Source organism: Salmo salar, chromosome ssa10 (assembly GCF_905237065.1).
Source record: "Salmo salar chromosome ssa10, Ssal_v3.1, whole genome shotgun sequence".
Classification (NCBI taxonomy): Eukaryota; Metazoa; Chordata; class Actinopteri; order Salmoniformes; family Salmonidae; genus Salmo; species Salmo salar.
In genome coordinates, this window is record NC_059451.1 from 122,594,302 (window position 1) to 122,613,177 (window position 18,876).

Consider the following 18,876-nt stretch of genomic DNA (forward strand, 5'->3'; position numbering starts at 1 on the left):
TACCGATGACGGATCAGCTCGTAGAGATTACCACGTACGGCTGCAAATAGAGGTGGTTTATTCTAATACTTGTGCATACCCAATAAAATGTACTGAATCACAGATTTGACACGTTGCGCACGTTAGGCTACCTATCATTAAATATATTGAGACAAATTACAGACCAGTTAGCCTTCAAGTAACAAAATATAATTCAGTTGATTGAACATTAAATGTATTTCAATATGATTAAAAATGGGCCTATAGTCTACTGTTTATATTTTAATACAGTCATCGTTTTGCATTTGAAGCGTATTTGTATTCATCGCTTGTTTGTATAAATTGCAAAGCCATTGTCAACTTTGTTCTGAATGTATCGGCGGTCACAGACGGGAAAACCCGTGTGATTCTGGGTTAATGTTTACCGGAGATCTGTTTGTAACGACGCATGTAGCTGTTCTCCGAGGGATCTGAGGTAATTTAATAGATTACGAGCGTTTTTTTTTTAGGTGCAACGTTAATAACAATGGTTTTGTGAAACCGCTCGGTAAATTGTATGATGCTCTTACGAAAGTTCAAACGATTAATTTAGCCTTAACATGCTTTTGGGAAACCGGCTCCCTATTCCGTTTGAACGATTCTAATCTAATGCACCGTTCTAATGTTCCGTCCTATTTAAAAAAATACATTTTAATAAATTGTATTATAAAATGGATGTGTTGTCTTGGTGATTGTTTACGTATTCTAGTAGTTTGTGTGAATAAAGTGATGTTGTAGTAGTTCCTGATTGGTTCATAGTTCTAATCTGTAATGTAACCCAGCAGTGATCTGTCGGTGCTACAGGCTCTACTAAATTACAGCCTATTTATTTCCCTGTCATCATGTACACACTTTGGAACACAACTCTATGGGTCCTAGTCAAAAATTAGTGTACAGCACTATAGGCTAGAGTGTGTAAAATAGACTTATTTGTTCTGTGACTGAATAACATTGATGAAGGACAATGACTCCAATTTCTATGCGGTTGTAAAACAGGTTAAATTTGAATAAAAGAGGATTAGACTAGGATTGGAGGTTGAATAAACGTCTGTTAGTCTGGCTTCTTGGAACAGGCCAGTCAGTGCCAGTCATCTCCTTGTAGTTGTGGATGGCCATTTTCAGTACAGTAACATACCAGTAGGTGTCAGTAAAGTAGCAATCAACATTAGTCTTGTCCACCAGCCAGCTCTCTAGCAATTTGCCAATGGGGATGGGATTGATTGAACGGACACAAAATCTAAGTTTATCGTAGACAGATCATACAATACATGTTATCTGGATCAGTCCTATTGCCATTCACAAGAATTAAAGTAAATATTCTACATTTGATTGTCTCTTTAATCATCAGAAATAATCTTCTCACAATAATGATGTTAATAGTATTCCTTAACAAATGATCAAAAGCTTTTAACTTCAAAACAGGAGAGCCGAACTAGCTCGTCAAAAGAGAATCACTCATAATAGCACGTTGCAGAAATGAATAGACATTACAGACAAATCCATAATCAACAAATCATAATAAACACATCCTACTGTCTAGCTATTCATATTAGTCAGGACTTTTAACATAATAAAGTAGCACTATTTTAAACATATTTTAAATGTTGACTTCCATTAGAATGAATGGTGAAACCCTTTGGTCTTTAAAGCGAAAGCTCTAGCCAGAGACAAGTCCCTGGGCTTGGTAACTAGTAAGCCTGTACTGTGACTGATGGTGTGATTACGTGAATACATTTAAAACATATTGTTTTAGCCATGATTATCTTCCCTTGTAGCTGCATATTTAGAAAACAAGGAAAGGAGAAACCCCATGATTGGTGGAACCGTAGGAGGAACATGATTGGTGGAACCGTAGGAGAAACATGATTGGTGGAACCGTAGGAGGAACATGATTGGTGGAACATGTCCAGATTCAGCGTTTACCAGTATCCAATCATTATTCCCGAATATATCCATTATTACAGAAGTCATACTATACTTTCACACTATTAAATGAATGAATGACAAAAGTAAAACAAAATACACACAAGTTAACATTAGAAAACATGCTTTTAGAATCAAATATACCAGCCTTAATCCCCGGATAAAAATGATTGCCAAAAAGATTGCATAGATTATTCTCAAAGGCTGGACATCCAAATCAAACTGTCACCGTGATGCTAGTTTGCCGTGACCGCTAGGACAGGAGATATATACCTGCTGGCCACTGTCTGTTCTGTAGCTCAGGTGGTCCGGCTGTGGCTTACATCATCAACTAGAAGACATACTGTACAAGCAACTGGTTGGAATCTGGTTGGAATGACAGTGTCAGTAGGCTTTGCCCTCTGTGTCACTGTCATTTCAATCAGTTTTGCTAGTTGGGAAAGGCAAGAGGTCATTTCCTCAGGTCCTCGTGAATGTCTTTACTTCTTATTGCGGTAGTAGGCGGCCATCTTTACTTCTTGTTGCGGTAGTAGGCGGCCATCTTTACTTCTTGTTGCGGTAGTAGGTCGGCCATCTTTACTTCTTGTTGTGGTAGTAGGTGGCCATCTTTACTTCTTGTTGCGGTAGTAGGCGGCCATCTTTACTTCTTGTTGTGGTAGTAGGCGGCCATCTTTACTTCTTGTTGCGGTAGTAGTCGGCCATCTTTACTTCTTGTTGCGGTAGTAGGCAGCCATCTTTACTTCTTGTTGCGGTAGTAGGCAGCCATCTTTACTTCTTGTTGTGGTAGTAGGCGGCCATCTTTACTTCTTGTTGTGGTAGTAGGCGGCCATCTTTACTTCTAGTTGTGGTAGGCGGCCATCTTTACTTCTTGTTGTGGTAGTAGGCGGCCATCTTTACTTCTTGTTGTGGTAGTAGGCCACCACCACCATCCTCACCTTGCTCAAACTGATCCCCTTGGTTGAAGCGCCAGTCGACTTCTTGCTGCGGTAGTGTACGGTCATCTTTACTTCTTGCTGCGGTAGTGTGCGGCCACCACCAAGTAGCTGTCTGGGGTGAGGTCCTTGGTGTTGGGAGACTTGGGGGACATGGGAAAGGTCTTCCCCTCCACTCGGGAGATCTGGAGCATCCGACATGGATCGTGTTTCAACAGGTAGCTTTCAAAGGTCTCCCAGCCTCCTCCCACACGTACCATCACATGCTTGTTGTGTAACATCTAGGAGAAGAAGAAGAAGATCACTTTATTGTCCAGTCAGTGTTAACAAATGTTCAACAACAAAACAAAAAAAACTCTGGGAAAATCTTTAGCTGACAACGATATTATTTCATGGTGTAGTACAGGGGTATTGAAATCCCAGCCTGGAGGTCCAGAGTACTGCTCATGTTCCTGTTAATTCATAGCACTGACCTGATGTCCCAGGACTAAGTCACACCTTGATTAGAAGGGGGAAGATTTGAAAATCACAATGGAAATGTCTTCGATGTCCAGATTTAAATTTGCCTAGTGTAGTAGACGGACATCTCTAGAAATTCACAGTTAGTACAATGGCTTTGTTTAATTCCTTTTCACTAATAAATGACTCCAAAACTAAAAAATGAATGTGCTGTGGTTTAACCAAGGAATTGTAATGATGTGGGTTGCATTTTATAGATCAATAATTCTGTTAATTTCATTCACACCTTTTAACTAACAACACTACTCCTGCTGCTACCTGCTACCTTCTGTAACATGGTACTACTGTAAACACAACTCCTGCTGCATAAACAAAAATATTGATATTCTATTTTCAACTGTTTGAAGTACAAAACCGAAAGTAAAATACACAGAAACGAAACTTAAGAATGAGAAGCATAGAAATAGCACACATAGAACATATCTACCGCTTCTTAGACTTCCTTTCAATCGTGAATGACAGATCTATAACTCACATTTCTACGTGAAATTGGTGGGTCGCCCAAAAAAGTTACATATTGTAGTTTTAAATATATTTTAGCAATTACATTTACTTTTGATACTTAATAATATAAGTCATATTATAGCTTTAATTTATATTTAAAACCGAATACTTTATAGACTTTTACTCAAGTAGTATTTTACCTGGTGACACCTTGACTTGAGTCATTTTCTATCAAGGTATCTTTACTTTTACTCAAGTATGACAATTGGGTACTTTTAGCACCACCATTGCTAGCTGAGAACCAGAGTGAGATGGAGGTTCACACCTTCTGTGACTTTACCAGGCGGCCCGTACAGAGAGCACACAGCAGTAGACGTTTCATTTCATCCAACACTCTAGAGTCTAAGAAGCTCATTCTTGGAATTGAACAGAATCAAGACTCGTCTTAGTTGTGACTTGTCCTTGGTTGCTCAGCAACCCTCATGGATGGTTGAAAGAAACGTCTATCTGTACAAAATAATTCTGGGTTCCCCATCTGTTTGGTAGATGCGCTTTTCTTAAGGATATCTACTTGACAGCAGAAGGCACTATCGGAACAAAATATTTATTTTCAGACCCTGAACACTGGTCCATATCAGTTAAAACCAGGCTAACATACAACCTTTCTCTTATTCTGTATTTGTGATCCTCTAAGAGCTATCCATCCAGAAACTGTAATACTTTGTTCTACCAGCAGGGGTCCTTCTAGAGCGTATTGTCAGCCCTTGTTGACCTACAGTCCAGATCCTCCTTCAACAGCATTTTTAGACATGTGAATCCTGGTTGTGAATCCAAGATCCCAAGAGCACCAATGATACTTCACCAATCTGTACTTGTCAATAGACTTCATTCTCGCAAGGCAAATTTTTGTTGTTGCAAGGTCTGTTTGAGTTAGGGGTAGCTTAGTGGTTGTGTTGGGCCAGTAACCGAAAGTTTGCTGGATCGAATCCCCAAGCTGACAAGGTAAAAATCTGTCGTTCTGCCCCCTGAACAAGGCAGTTAAACCCCACTGTTCCTAGGCTGTTATTTTAAATAAGAATTTGTTCTTAACTGACTTGCCTAGTTAAATAAAATAAATAAATAGAAAGTTACAGTATTTATTTACATAAGAGCATTTATATTTTATGTAAACGAGGAAACAATTAAGAATAAATACAAATTATGGCAATAGCTCATTGGCAACAATAACTGCATATGCATTATTGTAAATGTTTCTTTGTGTTTCAGAAAAGTGCTATTCCAATCCTATGTATTATTCATCAAGCCTTCCCTGTGGCTCAGTTGGTAGAGCATGGTGTGTGCAATGCCAGGGTTGTGGGTTCGATTCCCACAGTGGGCCAGTACAAAAAAAAAAAAAAATGCATGAAATGGATGCATTCACTACTGTAAGTCGTGATAAGAGCGTCTGCTAAATGACTAAAATGTAAAATGTTGATCCTGAGGACTCTTTTTTTCCCATCAACCCTGGCTGGCCCATAGAGGTAGAAAGAGGTCTCTAGATGGATATAATACAAGGAGGAGTTCTCTTTCTATCTCTATGGGCCAGGAGACAGACATAGTTGGAATACCATTACCAGTAAATGAAGCTTCACAGTAGCAGAGGAGTTGCTACCAGCAGAGACAATGGACGTCTGTCATCCACACAGTCAGGCAGTCCAAATATCAACACACTGTGACTGTGTGTGTGTGTGTGTGTGTGTGTGTGTGTGTGTGTGTGTGACTCAGTTCATATTGAGATGAGAAACAATATTGTTGTTGAACTGAAAACCCTCATATAACTCCAACCTGGATTTAAAAAAAAAAATCCTGCCAAAAGTGAAAGGTCAATAAACAACAAATTCCTGGAAAAAGTGTGTCAGCCAAAATCCAGACTCATAAAATTCAGACTCATAAAATTCAGACTCATCAAATCTCAGAACAAGGAGGAAAGAGTATATTTGCTATGAGGACAGAATTGGGTATCATTCAACAACCATCTGTAGTCATCAATGGTCTATGGTCCCTGAGGACACTGAGGAGCAATGGACCTAAATAAGTAAGGAATTATTTCTGTAGCGGGCATACAATCCGTATTCTATATTCGCGGTATCAAATATAATATTCACAACAATATGAAACACCACAACCCCAAGTGTAAATCACTTACAGTACAAGCCAGCCATGTGCAAAAATATTTACACCAGATTTCAACACTTTAGATTTGACCCCACCGAACCCAAAACATTTGGTCACAAAGATATTTTGGCAGGCACAATCCAAGTCCAATTTAAAATCCAGCTGCTGTTAACTATGTGGCTGAGCCGTGCGCAACTAGAAAATCATGTTCCAAAAAAAATAAACAAGGCGTTTTGTGCCAGAGGAAAGTGCGTAATAAAGATGAGGAGTTTTGCACACACCCGGATGAAGAGCATCTTCTCTCCGACGCGATAGCGGCCCTGAGCCTGTCTCTCCACACAGAACTTATTGGGACACTTGCAGGGAGGGTCCTCAAAGATATGCTTCACCTGAGACGCGCACACACACACACACACACACACACACACACACACACACACACACACACACACACACACACACACACACACACACACACACACACACAAACAAACATAATTAGATTAGTAGGGAGGTCAATCCAACAACCCTCCCAAAATGCTTGGTAATCTTCATCAATTCCTGGTAATCTTCATAAATTCCTGGTAATCTTCATAAATTCCTGGTAATCCTCATAAATTGAAAAGTTCAATGTAATTTCATGTAATTGTGTTGAACTTGTGTACCCTACTCACAGCCTCATCCAGCAGCTTCCCTGTGCTCTTCTTGCTAGACGACAAGCACTTGGTTGGAGAGGGGGATGGAGAGGTTAGAGAGGGGGTTGGGGTGTTTGGAGAAGGGGATGGAGAGAGGGATGGGGAGGGAGAGACAGGTGAGGATGGAGGTAGAGGTGCTTTCTCCTCCTGTTCTATCTCCTTCTCCAGCTTGATAAGCCCCGGAGGCTCCACGTTGTACCTAAAGAAGAAGATAATAGGATAACAGTTTACATTAAGGTATACATTATAGTGGCCTGGGGTCAAATACATTATAGTGGCCTGGGGTCAAATACAATACAGTGGCCTGGGGTCAAATACATTATAGTGGCCTGGGGTCAAATACATTATAGTGGCCTGGGGTCAAATACATTATAGTGGCCTGGGGTCAAATACATTATAGTGGCCTGGGGTCAAATACAATACAGTGGCCTGGGGTCAAATACATTATAGTGGCCTGGGGTCAAATACATTATAGTGGCCTGGGGTCAAATACATTATAGTGGCCTGGGGTCAAATACATTATAGTGGCCTGGGGTCAAATACATTATAGTGGCCTGGGGTCAAATACATTATAGTGGCCTGGGGTCAAATACATTATAGTGGTCTGGGGTCAAATACATTACAGTGGTCTAGTGTGGTCTGGGGTCAAATGCATTACAGTGGCCTAGGGTGGTCTGGGGTCAAATACATTAAAGTGGCCTAGGGTGGTTTGGGGTCAAATACATTATAGTGGGCTAGGCTGGTCTGGGGGTAAAATACATTACAGTGGCTTAGGCTGGTCTGGGATAAAATACATTATAGTAGCCTAGGGTGGTCTGGGGTCAAATACATTACAGTGGCCTAGGGTGGTCTGGGGTCAAATACATTATAGTGGCCTGGGTTCAAATACTTTACAGTGGCCTGGGGTCAAATACATTATAATGGTCTGGGGTCAAATAATGTATACCTGTGCATCATGGGGTTGAATTTCAGCACACTAATCATATGTACCACTGCAGCGTGGGGTTGAATCTGGCCCACTGCTATTTCAGCACAGTCTCTCCGATGATCTCTGTTCTATACAATAAACTAATAAAAAACATGAGCTGGTGCACACCCAGAGAAATGTTTTATTTATTTAGAGGCGCTGACGAACGGAGAATAAACTATAAGCTATGAAAATAAAGAGAGTCGCACACTCTCTCTCTATATATATAAACTCCCAGTAATGTACTGGGTAAATCATCCAACGTTTCTGTATCCTTGTGCCTTCTTCTATACAATAAGCTACAAATATGTTAGGAGAGGGACTGCCCCACTCCTTCTGAATGTTTTCTTTATAAAATCGTTTCTGAGAGGATATAATCAAAGGATAACCAAACTTCTACTTGCAATATATAACGCACATACAAACATTCAATTAAAAATGAAGGCTTTATAAGTGAATATTTTAAATCAATGGAAAAGACGGGAAAATCCCTTACGGGAAAGATGGAAAATGCCTTACGGGAAAGAGGGAAAATGCCTTACGGGAAAGATGGAAAATGCCTTACGGGAAAGAGGGAAAATGCCTTACGGGAAAGATGGAAAATGCCTTACGGGAAAGAGGGAAAATGCCTTACGGGAAAGATGGAAAATGCCTTACCGAGACGCTATCCTTCCCAGTTGTAGGAGACAGAGGCATACTTCCCGTGGCTGTTTGTGAAGAACTAAAGGGGAGAAATACAATGGAAAAAAGTACATGATCTTCACTGTGTCCCTTACAACACGTCCCCATCACAGGGCGGTAATATTATCCCTGTCACATTGACACTGCGTTAAAGTGATGTCGGGAAAGTGGTTTAAAAACTCTTACGCACATGCCAGTGGGTATAGAGAAAATGAGAAGTGTTTCTTTGTGATAAGTAGTGATTGAGTTATTGATATTGGTGTGTTAGGCGTGAGGCGAACATATGTGTGAGCTCAAAACAGCTACAGAAAATATATATATATATTTATATTTTTTTGGAAGATCAACAAGCAGCAATTTCACAAAAAGACTAAACTACATGAAATAGAATGTTCCACAAACACAGAGCCAGGCAGTAAGATGATTGATGGGCGTGTGACGTGACACAGCACACCATGCACCGTGACAGCAATAGTTCTCCAAACCTGTTGTCGTACGCTACACCGTGACGATGCACTTTTCAATCCATCACAGAAGAAGGAGAAGAAGGGGAAAGAGAGGGAACAGGATAGTTAGCTAGCTACCCTGTTGTAACCCACTGTGCTTGTGTGATCACACTAACTAGCCTTGGGTGGACAATCGAGTTCCATTCTATTCAATTACGTTCTAATAAATTCTAGTCTAATTAGTAAATTATCCATCTTTTCACCGAAATAAAATGTCTAAAAGGGGGCCAGCTGGTTGGGGTTGAAAGTAGACAAGAATAAAAGAATCGTCAGCCGGAAAACAGACAAGGAGAGAAAAACACGAGAATCGTCTGTACCTCTTACCGCTGACACGGCCTTATCACTCTGGTTTAAAAGGTACATGCCTGCTGAGGTATTCTAATGCATCTGAGATCCTCTTCGTACTACGTCAGACTATAACAGCCTGACGTAGGCTACAACAGTGTAAAAGAGAACAACACAAAACTCCCCCCACTGTATCACTGCATACTGAGTGAAACATTTACTAGAAAGTGTGTGCCCCCAGGCTTGGATTGAAGCAAATATCATTCCACTACCTAAGAATAGTAAAGCCCCCTTTTACTGGCTCAAATAGCCGACCAATCAGCCTGTTACCAACCCTTAGTAAAGTTTTTGGGAAAAAACGGTGTTTGACCAGATACAATGTTATTTTTTTTACAGTAAACAAATTGACAACAAACTTTCAGCATGCTTATAGGGAAGGACATTCAACAAGCACAGCCCTTACACAAATGACTGATGATTGGCTGAGAGAAATGGATGAAAAAAAGATTGTGGGAGCTGTTTTGTTCTACTTCATTGCAGCTTTTGACATTATCGATCATAGTCTGCTGCTGGAAAAACATATGTGTTATGGCTTTACACCCCCTGCTATAATGTGGATAAAGAGTTACCTGTCTAACAGCTTTAATGGAAGCCTCTCCAACATAATCCAGATAGAATAAGGAATTCCCCAGGGCAGCTGTCTAGGCCCATTACTTTTTTTCAATCTTTACTAATGACCTGCCACTGGCTTTGAGTAAAGCCAGAGTGTCTATGTATGCGGATGACTCAACACTATATACACACGTCAGCTACTACAGCGACTAAAATGACTGTAACACTCAACAAAGAGCTGCAGTTACTTTCTAAAACTAAAAGCATTGTATTTGGGACAAATCATTCCCTAAACCTCAACTAAATATTGTAATAAATAATGTGGAAATTGAACAAGTTGAGGTGACTAAACTGCTTGGAGTAACCCTGGATTGTAAACTGTCATGGTCAAAACAGATTGATTCCACAGTAGCTAAGACGGGGAGAAGTCTGTCTATTATAAAGTGTTGCTCTACCTTCTTAACAGCACTATCAACAAGGCAGGTCCTAGTTTCTACCTTCTTAACAGCACTATCAACAAGGCAGGTCCTACAGGCCCTAGTTTCTACCTTCTTAACAGCACTATCAACAAGGCAGGTCCTACAGGCCCTAGTTTCTACCTTCTTAACAGCACTATCAACAAGGCAGGTCCTACAGGCCCTAGTTTCTACCTTCTTAACAACACTATCAACAAGGCAGGTCCTACAGGCCCTAGTTTCTACCTTCTTAACAACACTATCAACAAGGCAGGTCCTACAGGCCCTAGTTTCTACCTTCTTAACAGCACTATCAACAAGGCAGGTCCTACAGGCCCTAGTTTCTACCTTCTTAACAGCACTATCAACAAGGCAGGTCCTACAGGCCCTAGTTTTGTCACACCTTGACTACTGTTCAGTCGTGTGGTCAGGTGCCACAAAAAGGGACTTAGGAAAATTGAAATTGGCTCAGAACAGGGCAGCACGGCTGGCCCTTAGATGTACACAGAGAGCTAACGTTAATAATATGCATGTCAATCTCTCCTGGCTCAAAGTGGAGGAGAGATTGACTTCACATCACTACTTGTATTTATGAGCGGTATTTCAACTACCGGTGTACAGCTCAGACACCCATGCACAGGGGTCTCTGAGGTCTCTTCACAGTCCCCAAGTCCAGAACAGACATATGGGAGGTGCACAGTACTACATAGAGCCATGACTACAGGGAACTCTATTCCACATCGAGTATCTGATGCAAGCAGTAAAATTAGATAAAAAAAAACTGATGAAAAAATACACCTCATGGAACAGTGGGGACTGTGAAGCAACACAAACGTAGGCACAGACACATGCATACACACACACACGATAACATACGCACTATACACACACGTACACATGGATTTTGTACTGTAGATATGTGGTAGTGGTGGAGTAGGGGCCTGAGGGCACACAATGTGTTGTGAAATCTGTGAATGTATTGTATTTTTTTATTTTTTTTATTGTATAAACTGCCTGAATTTTGCTGCACCCTAGAAAGAGTAGCTGCCTTGGCAGGAACTAATGGGGATCCATAATAAATACAAATACATAACATTGCCCTACTTTCTCTCTCTCCAGCCAGCTAACGCCCCACTGTCTGTCTTCTCTCACTTTCACTCTGTTTCCTGGGACGTTCTGTACCACGAACAACAGTTTTAAAATGCACATAACTGTCCATATCATTCATCTGGTAAGACAAGACAGTCACAGCGTTCTCAGGACATAGCCTGCTGTCCATACAGGGTATTGTGTTAAGTCAGGGTATCGTGGGTGGAGTCTGTGAACAACAGAAGAGGAGCTTGTGTACAGAGAGAGGAGAGGAGAGGAGAGGAGAGGAGAGGGGAGAGGAGAGGAGGGGAGAGGAGAGATCTAAAAGATGCCTTTGTGTCTCTCTCTCTCTCTGCATCCCAGCAGTCAGTCCACCACCCATAGACGGCGGTCTGGGTCTATCCTCCTCTCTGGAAGTGCTGCTGACAGCCTGAGGCAGATCCGGACAAGGCCACATTTAGTGTGACTTGCTTCAGAAGTCACATTCCCAATCTTCAACTTATTTCAGACGTATTATAGTTATTATTATTTGGCCATATTTATTAAAGGAAACTGAACCCTGACTATCTGTGACCAGAACGGTGACCTGTTCTCACCAGGGTTTGGGGTTAATTCCATTTCAATTTAGTGAATTCATGAAACTTTCAGAGGCATTGTTGTAGAAACTAATGAGTGGTCACATTGAGATTTCTGCAAATTGTTCTGTTGTGTTCTAGCTTGAAAAGAATCAAAACAGAGCAGTAATGCAAACTGACATGAATCCGTACTCACCCAGTCCCTCAGACTCAAACAGGCAGGTCTCTCCCACCCCTACCTGACGACACCAGGTCAGGAAGTTAGCTGTGTTGTCCCTGGCGAAGAAGGACCCGGAGGGCGCACTGGCACGACACGGGATCCTCCGGCATGGGATGGCCTGGTGGAGGGAGACATTAGAAGAAAATAGATTCCTTTTTTTGTTGTTGTGAGAAACGGAAGTGCCACTGGGTGGAAGGAGAGTTTGCTCAAGGTTACAATGGCAGTGGAGACACATTAGGAAGAGATAAACATTTACATTTTTGTCATTATCCAGAGAAACTTACCGTAGTGAGTTCATACATTTTCATACTTTGCCCCGTACTGGTCCCCCACGGGAATCATACCCACAACCCTGGTTTTGCAAGCACCATCCTCTGCCAACGGAGCCACACAAGACTTCCCTGTAGCTCAGTTGGTAGAGCATGGTGTTTGCAACGCCAGGGTTGTGGGTTCGATTCCCAAGGGGGCCAGCACAGGAAAAAAAAAAAAGGAAATTAAATGAAATGTATGCATTCACTACTGTAAGTCACTCTGGATAAGAGTGTCTGCTAAATGACTAAAATGTAAAAAAACAAAACCCCCTGAACAACAACCACAAGATCAGTTGGTGCTTTTCGTAAATAGCAACTTATTAATACAAAGCAACGTCACAGACCATTGTCTCGGCAGGTATCCTAAAGGTCTGCGAGGTGGACCAGCAGCCCTCCATCCAGGGAAGCTGTACCGTGACTGACCTCGTACCTCTCAACACATGTGTGTGTGTCTGAGGGTGGAAGGAAGGAAAAAGGCTGTTTTCATCAAATGGACAATAAAATATATATTGTATTATCAACAGAACAGCAAGGCTGTGATAATGATATTCTGTAATGATTTATCCCTAAAGACAAAGGGGGGGGGGGAAAGATTTTCAGACAGTGACCACAAACTGTAGTTACATGAGCGACTGTAGTCCTTCAGGCCCAACAGAAGTTGGTCGGACTTCATTGTTTCTTTTCAGAGAAAAGACAGTCCTTGTTTATTCACTCTCAGTTTCAGACCAGAATCTGACCTTCCCATTTCCTCATCCCCCAGTCAGCTGGGTTCCCATCAGTAACACACTATAACCATCTACCCCCATAGACTTATGTCTATCCCTAGCATATATATATATGCCGCCTGCACCGTTTTCAGATTTCTTCTCCATGTGTTGAGGGGGCTCTGGTTTCAGCTCTGGATTTCAAGAACTTTTCCTTTCGCAGATCAATATTGTAGATGACGGCTTGGGGGGGGGGGACCGAGAGAGCGAGTGAGAGATGGAGAGGAAGAGGGCTAGGCTACTACTGCAGCAGGCCTGGTCTGGTCTGGGAGAGAGGGGAGGAGGGGTGGAGGGATGGAGGGGTGGAGGGGAGGAGGGATGGAGGGGTGGAGGGGAGGAGGGATGGAGGGGAGGAGGGGAGGAGGGGAGGAGGGGAGGAGGAAAGGAGGACTACCACCAGGTCTGGTCTGGTCTGGGAGAGAGGGATGGAGGGGAGGAAAGGAGGAAAGGAGGAAAGGAGGACTACCACCAGGTCTGGTCTGACTTGAGGATCAAATGACACTTGAGGCTACACACAGGCAGCAGCCCCCCACCAAACCTGGGTTCAAATACTATTTGAAAACCTATTCAAATGATGTATTTGTGCTTGATTGAGTTTGCCTGGCTCGATGGAAGCAATTGAATAGTTCCAAAACCGCAATAGGGACTCCAGGCAGGCTTAAGGAAATACGTAAAGTATTTTAACAATTTCAAATAATATTTGAACCCAGGTTTCAGGTCTGACCCCCCCCCCCCACACACGATGGGGCCTGGGCTACGATGAGGTAGATTTATGCTCCTTGCTATGGTTTAATACAGGATGTGTGCGTCTCCGAGCCGAGAGAAAAGGATTGAGTCCCTAATGGCACCCTATTCCCTATATAGTGCACTACCTTTGACTGGCTCTGGTCAAAAGTGGTGACCTATATAGGGAATAGGGTGCCATTTGGAATGCAAAACAAAAGAAAGGTACAATGAGGTCATGGTGGAAAAATGCAGTGTTTTCTTTCATTCCAGGCTTTTCTAGTTGGCTCTACTCTGGGAGGGACTCTCTGCCTTTCTCCTTTCATTCCAGGCTCTCTTAGCTGGCTCCTCTCTGCTATATTAGCTCACATTCTTTGGTTGAAGGTTATACCCGCATCAATGTTTTAGTGGACCACCATATTAGTATGGGGCTACTATGTATACTACCAACTCAGTGGTGTTGTGGTTAGAGCGTCCGCCCTGAGTTGGTAAAGGTTGGGAGATCGATTCCCGGACGGGTCGAAGACTTAACCACCAAGTCTCTGCTTGGCACTCAGCGTTAAAAGATATAGAATGGGGTTAAGGTCCTGTGGTAGACTAATGTCATGTCCAGAGGATGCCTGGTTACATACTACCATGGATACTGTAGCTACCTGCAGGACCCTCCTCGCTTGTATAGTTAATATTAAGTATGGATAGAGATGGGAATCTGTATAGTTAATAGTATGGATAGAGATGGGAATCTGTATAGTTAATAGTATGGATAGAGATGGGAATCTGTATAGTTAATAGTATGGATAGAGATGGGAATCTGTATAGTTAATAGTATGGATAGAGATGGGAATCTGTATAGTTAATAGTATGGATAGAGATGGGAATCTGTATAGTTAATAGTATGGATAGAGATGGGAACCTGTATAGTTAATAGTATGGATAGAGATGGGAATCTGTATAGTTAATAGTATGGATAGAGATGGGAATCTGTATAGTTAATAGTATGGATAGAGATGGGAACCTGTATAGTTAATAGTATGGATAGAGATGGGAATCTGTATAGTTAATAGTATGGATAGAGATGGGAATCTGTATAGTTAATAGTATGGATAGAGATGGGAATCTGTATAGTTAATATTAAGTATGGATGGAGATGGGAATCTGTATAGTTAATAGTATGGATAGAGATGGGAACCTGTATAGTTAATAGTATGGATAGAGATGGGAACCTGTATAGTTAATATTAAGTATGGATAGAGATGGGAATCTGTATAGTTAATAGTATGGATGGAGATGGGAATCTGTATAGTTAATAGTATGGATAGAGATGGGAACCTGTATAGTTAATAGTATGGATAGAGATGGGAACCTGTATAGTTAATATTAAGTATGGATAGAGATGGGAATCTGTATAGTTAATAGTATGGATAGAGATGGGAACCTGTATAGTTAATAGTATGGATAGAGATGGGAATCTGTATAGTTAATAGTATGGATAGAGATGGGAATCTGTATAGTTAATAGTATGGATAGAGATGGGAACCTGTATAGTTAATAGTATGGATAGAGATGGGAATCTGTATAGTTAATAGTATGGATAGAGATGGGAATCTGTATAGTTAATATTATGGATGGAGATGGGAATCTGTATAGTATGGATAGAGATGGGAATCTGTATAGTTAATAGTATGGATGGAGATGGGAATCTGTATAGTTAATAGTATGGATAGAGATGGGAACCTGTATAGTTAATAGTATGGATAGAGATGGGAACCTGTATAGTTAATAGTATGGATAGAGATGGGAATCTGTATAGTTAATAGTATGGATAGAGATGGGAATCTGTATAGTTAATAGTATGGATAGAGATGGGAACCTGTATAGTTAATAGTATGGATAGAGATGGGAATCTGTATAGTTAATAGTATGGATAGAGATGGGAATCTGTATAGTTAATAGTATGGATAGAGATGGGAATCTGTATAGTTAATAGTATGGATGGAGATGGGAATCTGTATAGTTAATATTATGGATGGAGATGGGAATCTGTATAGTATGGATAGAGATGGGAATCTGTATAGTTAATAGTATGGATGGAGATGGGAATCTGTATAGTTAATAGTATGGATGGAGATGGGAATCTGTATAGTTAATATTATGGATGGAGATGGGAATCTGTATAGTTAATAGTATGGATGGAGATGGGAATCTGTATAGTTAATAGTATGGATAGAGATGGGAACCTGTATAGTTAATATTAAGTATGGATGGAGATGGGAATCTGTATAGTTAATAGTATGGATAGAGATGGGAACCTGTATAGTTAATAGTATGGATAGAGATGGGAACCTGTATAGTTAATAGTATGGATAGAGATGGGAACCTGTATAGTTAATAGTATGGATAGAGATGGGAACCTGTATAGTTAATAGTATGGATAGAGATGGGAACCTGTATAGTTAATAGTATGGATAGAGATGGGAACCTGTATAGTTAATAGTATGGATAGAGATGGGAACCTGTATAGTTAATAGTATGGATAGAGATGGGAACCTGTATAGTTAATAGTATGGATAGAGATGGGAACCTGTATAGTTAATAGTATGGATAGAGATGGGAACCTGTATAGTTAATAGTATGGATAGAGATGGGAACCTGTATAGTTAATAGTATGGATAGAGATGGGAACCTGTATAGTTAATAGTATGGATAGAGATGGGAATCTGTATAGTTAATAGTATGGATAGAGATGGGAACCTGTATAGTTAATAGTATGGATAGAGATGGGAACCTGTATAGTTAATAGTATGGATAGAGATGGGAACCTGTATAGTTAATAGTATGGATAGAGATGGGAACCTGTATAGTTAATAGTATGGATAGAGATGGGAATCTGTATAGTTAATAGTATGGATGGAGATGGGAATCTGTATAGTTAATAGTATGGATAGAGATGGGAATCTGTATAGTTAATAGTATGGATAGAGATGGGAACCTGTATAGTTAATAGTATGGATAGAGATGGGAATCTGTATAGTTAATAGTATGGATAGAGATGGGAACCTGTATAGTTAATAGTATGGATAGAGATGGGAACCTGTATAGTTAATAGTATGGATAGAGATGGGAACCTGTATAGTTAATAGTATGGATAGAGATGGGAATCTGTATAGTTAATAGTATGGATAGAGATGGGAATCTGTATAGTTAATAGTATGGATAGAGATGGGAACCTGTATAGTTAATAGTATGGATAGAGATGGGAACCTGTATAGTTAATAGTATGGATAGAGATGGGAACCTGTATAGTTAATAGTATGGATAGAGATGGGAACCTGTATAGTTAATAGTATGGATAGAGATGGGAACCTGTATAGTTAATAGTATGGATAGAGATGGGAACCTGTATAGTTAATAGTATGGATAGAGATGGGAACCAATTATTCCAGTTCTAAAAAGCAAACATCTTGAAGTTTTTCGAGCTGGGAAACGATAGACAGCTTTACATCAACAGCTCTATATCAACAGCTCTATATCAACAGCTCTTCATCAACAGCTCTTCATCAACAGCTTTATATCAACAGCTCTATAACAACAGCTCTATATCAACAGCTCTACATCAACAGCTCTATATCAACAGCGCTACATCAACAGCTCTACATCAACAGCTCTATATCAACAGCTCTATATCAACAGCTCTACATCAACAGCTTTATATCAACAGCTCTACATCAACGCCTTCATATCAACAGCTCTATAACAACAGCTCTATATCAACAGCTCTATATCAACACCTTCATATCAACAGCTCTACAACAGCTCTATATCAACAGCTTTATATCAACAGCTCTATATCAACAGCTTTATATCAACAGCTCTATATCAACAGCTGTATATTAACAGCTCTATATCAACAGCTCCATATCAACAGCTCTATATCGATAGCTCTATATTGACAGCTCTATATCGACAGCTCTTCATCAACAGCTCTACATCAACAGCGCTACATCAACAGCTCTACATCAACAGCTTTATATCTACAGCTCTATATCTACAGCTCTATATCAACAGCTCTATATCAACAGCTCTATATCAACAGCTCTAAATCGACAGCTCTATATCTACAGCTCTATATCTACAGCTCTACATCAACAGCTCTATATCAACAACTCTACATCAACAGCTCTACATCAACAGCTGTATAACAACAGCTCTACATCGACAGCTCTACATCGACAGCTCTACATCGACAGCTCTACATCAACAGCTCTATATCTACAGCTCTGTATCTACAGCTCTATATCTACAGCTTTATATCGACGGCTCTATAACGACGGCTCTATATCGACGGCTCTATATCGACGGCTCTATATCGACGGCTCTATATCAACGGCTCTATATCAACAGCTCTATAACAAAAGCTCTATAACAACAGCTCTATATCAACAGCTCTATATCAACAGCTTTATATCAACAGCTCTACATCAACAGCTCTATATCAACAGCTCTATATCAACAGCTCTATATCAACAGCTGTATATCAACAGCTTTTATACCCCACTAGTTTTATTACATCATTCCAAATACACAGAGGACCTCGAAGCTATAACTCCAAACTGCTCCAAACTACTCCAAGCGGTTTGGAGCTACAGCTTTGAAGTCTTCTCTGTATTTTAGTAGAGATTACTGGGCCTTTTAAAACCAAACGGTTCTGACTCTGAGCAGAGATGACTTTTAAAAGTAATAATTAAAAAATAACTGCAGGAGACACTGTGTAACTTCAGATTGTTTAAATGAAATAAAATAAAAAGCCCTGTGAAATAATGAATTGACAAGTCTTGGAGAGAAATTGGCCCCAAGTATCCTGTGTAACTCAGGTATAAGTAATAAGCCTGAACTGACTGACTGACTGACTGAGTGGCTGACTTCTGACTGACTGGCTAATTGGCTGACTGACTGGCTAGCTGGCTGATTGGCTGACTGACTGGCTAGCTGGCTGATTGGCTGAC

General features: G+C 40.7%; 1 protein-coding gene across 2 annotated transcripts in view; it reads right to left on the bottom strand.

Moving 5' to 3' along the window:
• Positions 1 to 1,338: 1,338 nt before the first annotated feature.
• The window catches only part of LOC106561804 (growth arrest-specific protein 2), a 74,564-nt gene continuing 57,026 nt past the window's right edge, over positions 1,339 to 18,876 (bottom strand). Inside the window, exons 4-9 of one of the 2 annotated variants that reach the window (XM_014126049.2) lie at positions 12,731 to 12,838; positions 12,052 to 12,193; positions 8,310 to 8,373; positions 6,665 to 6,884; positions 6,272 to 6,379; positions 1,339 to 3,154 (exon numbers count right to left, since the gene is read on the bottom strand). In XM_014126049.2, coding sequence (XP_013981524.1) covers positions 2,945 to 3,154; positions 6,272 to 6,379; positions 6,665 to 6,884; positions 8,310 to 8,373; positions 12,052 to 12,193; positions 12,731 to 12,838 — 852 coding nt within the window. In that variant the 3' untranslated portion in view covers positions 1,339 to 2,944. The remainder of the gene's footprint in view (positions 3,155 to 6,271; positions 6,380 to 6,664; positions 6,885 to 8,309; positions 8,374 to 12,051; positions 12,194 to 12,730; positions 12,839 to 18,876) is intronic. The other variant, XM_014126051.2, reaches the window with a different exon arrangement.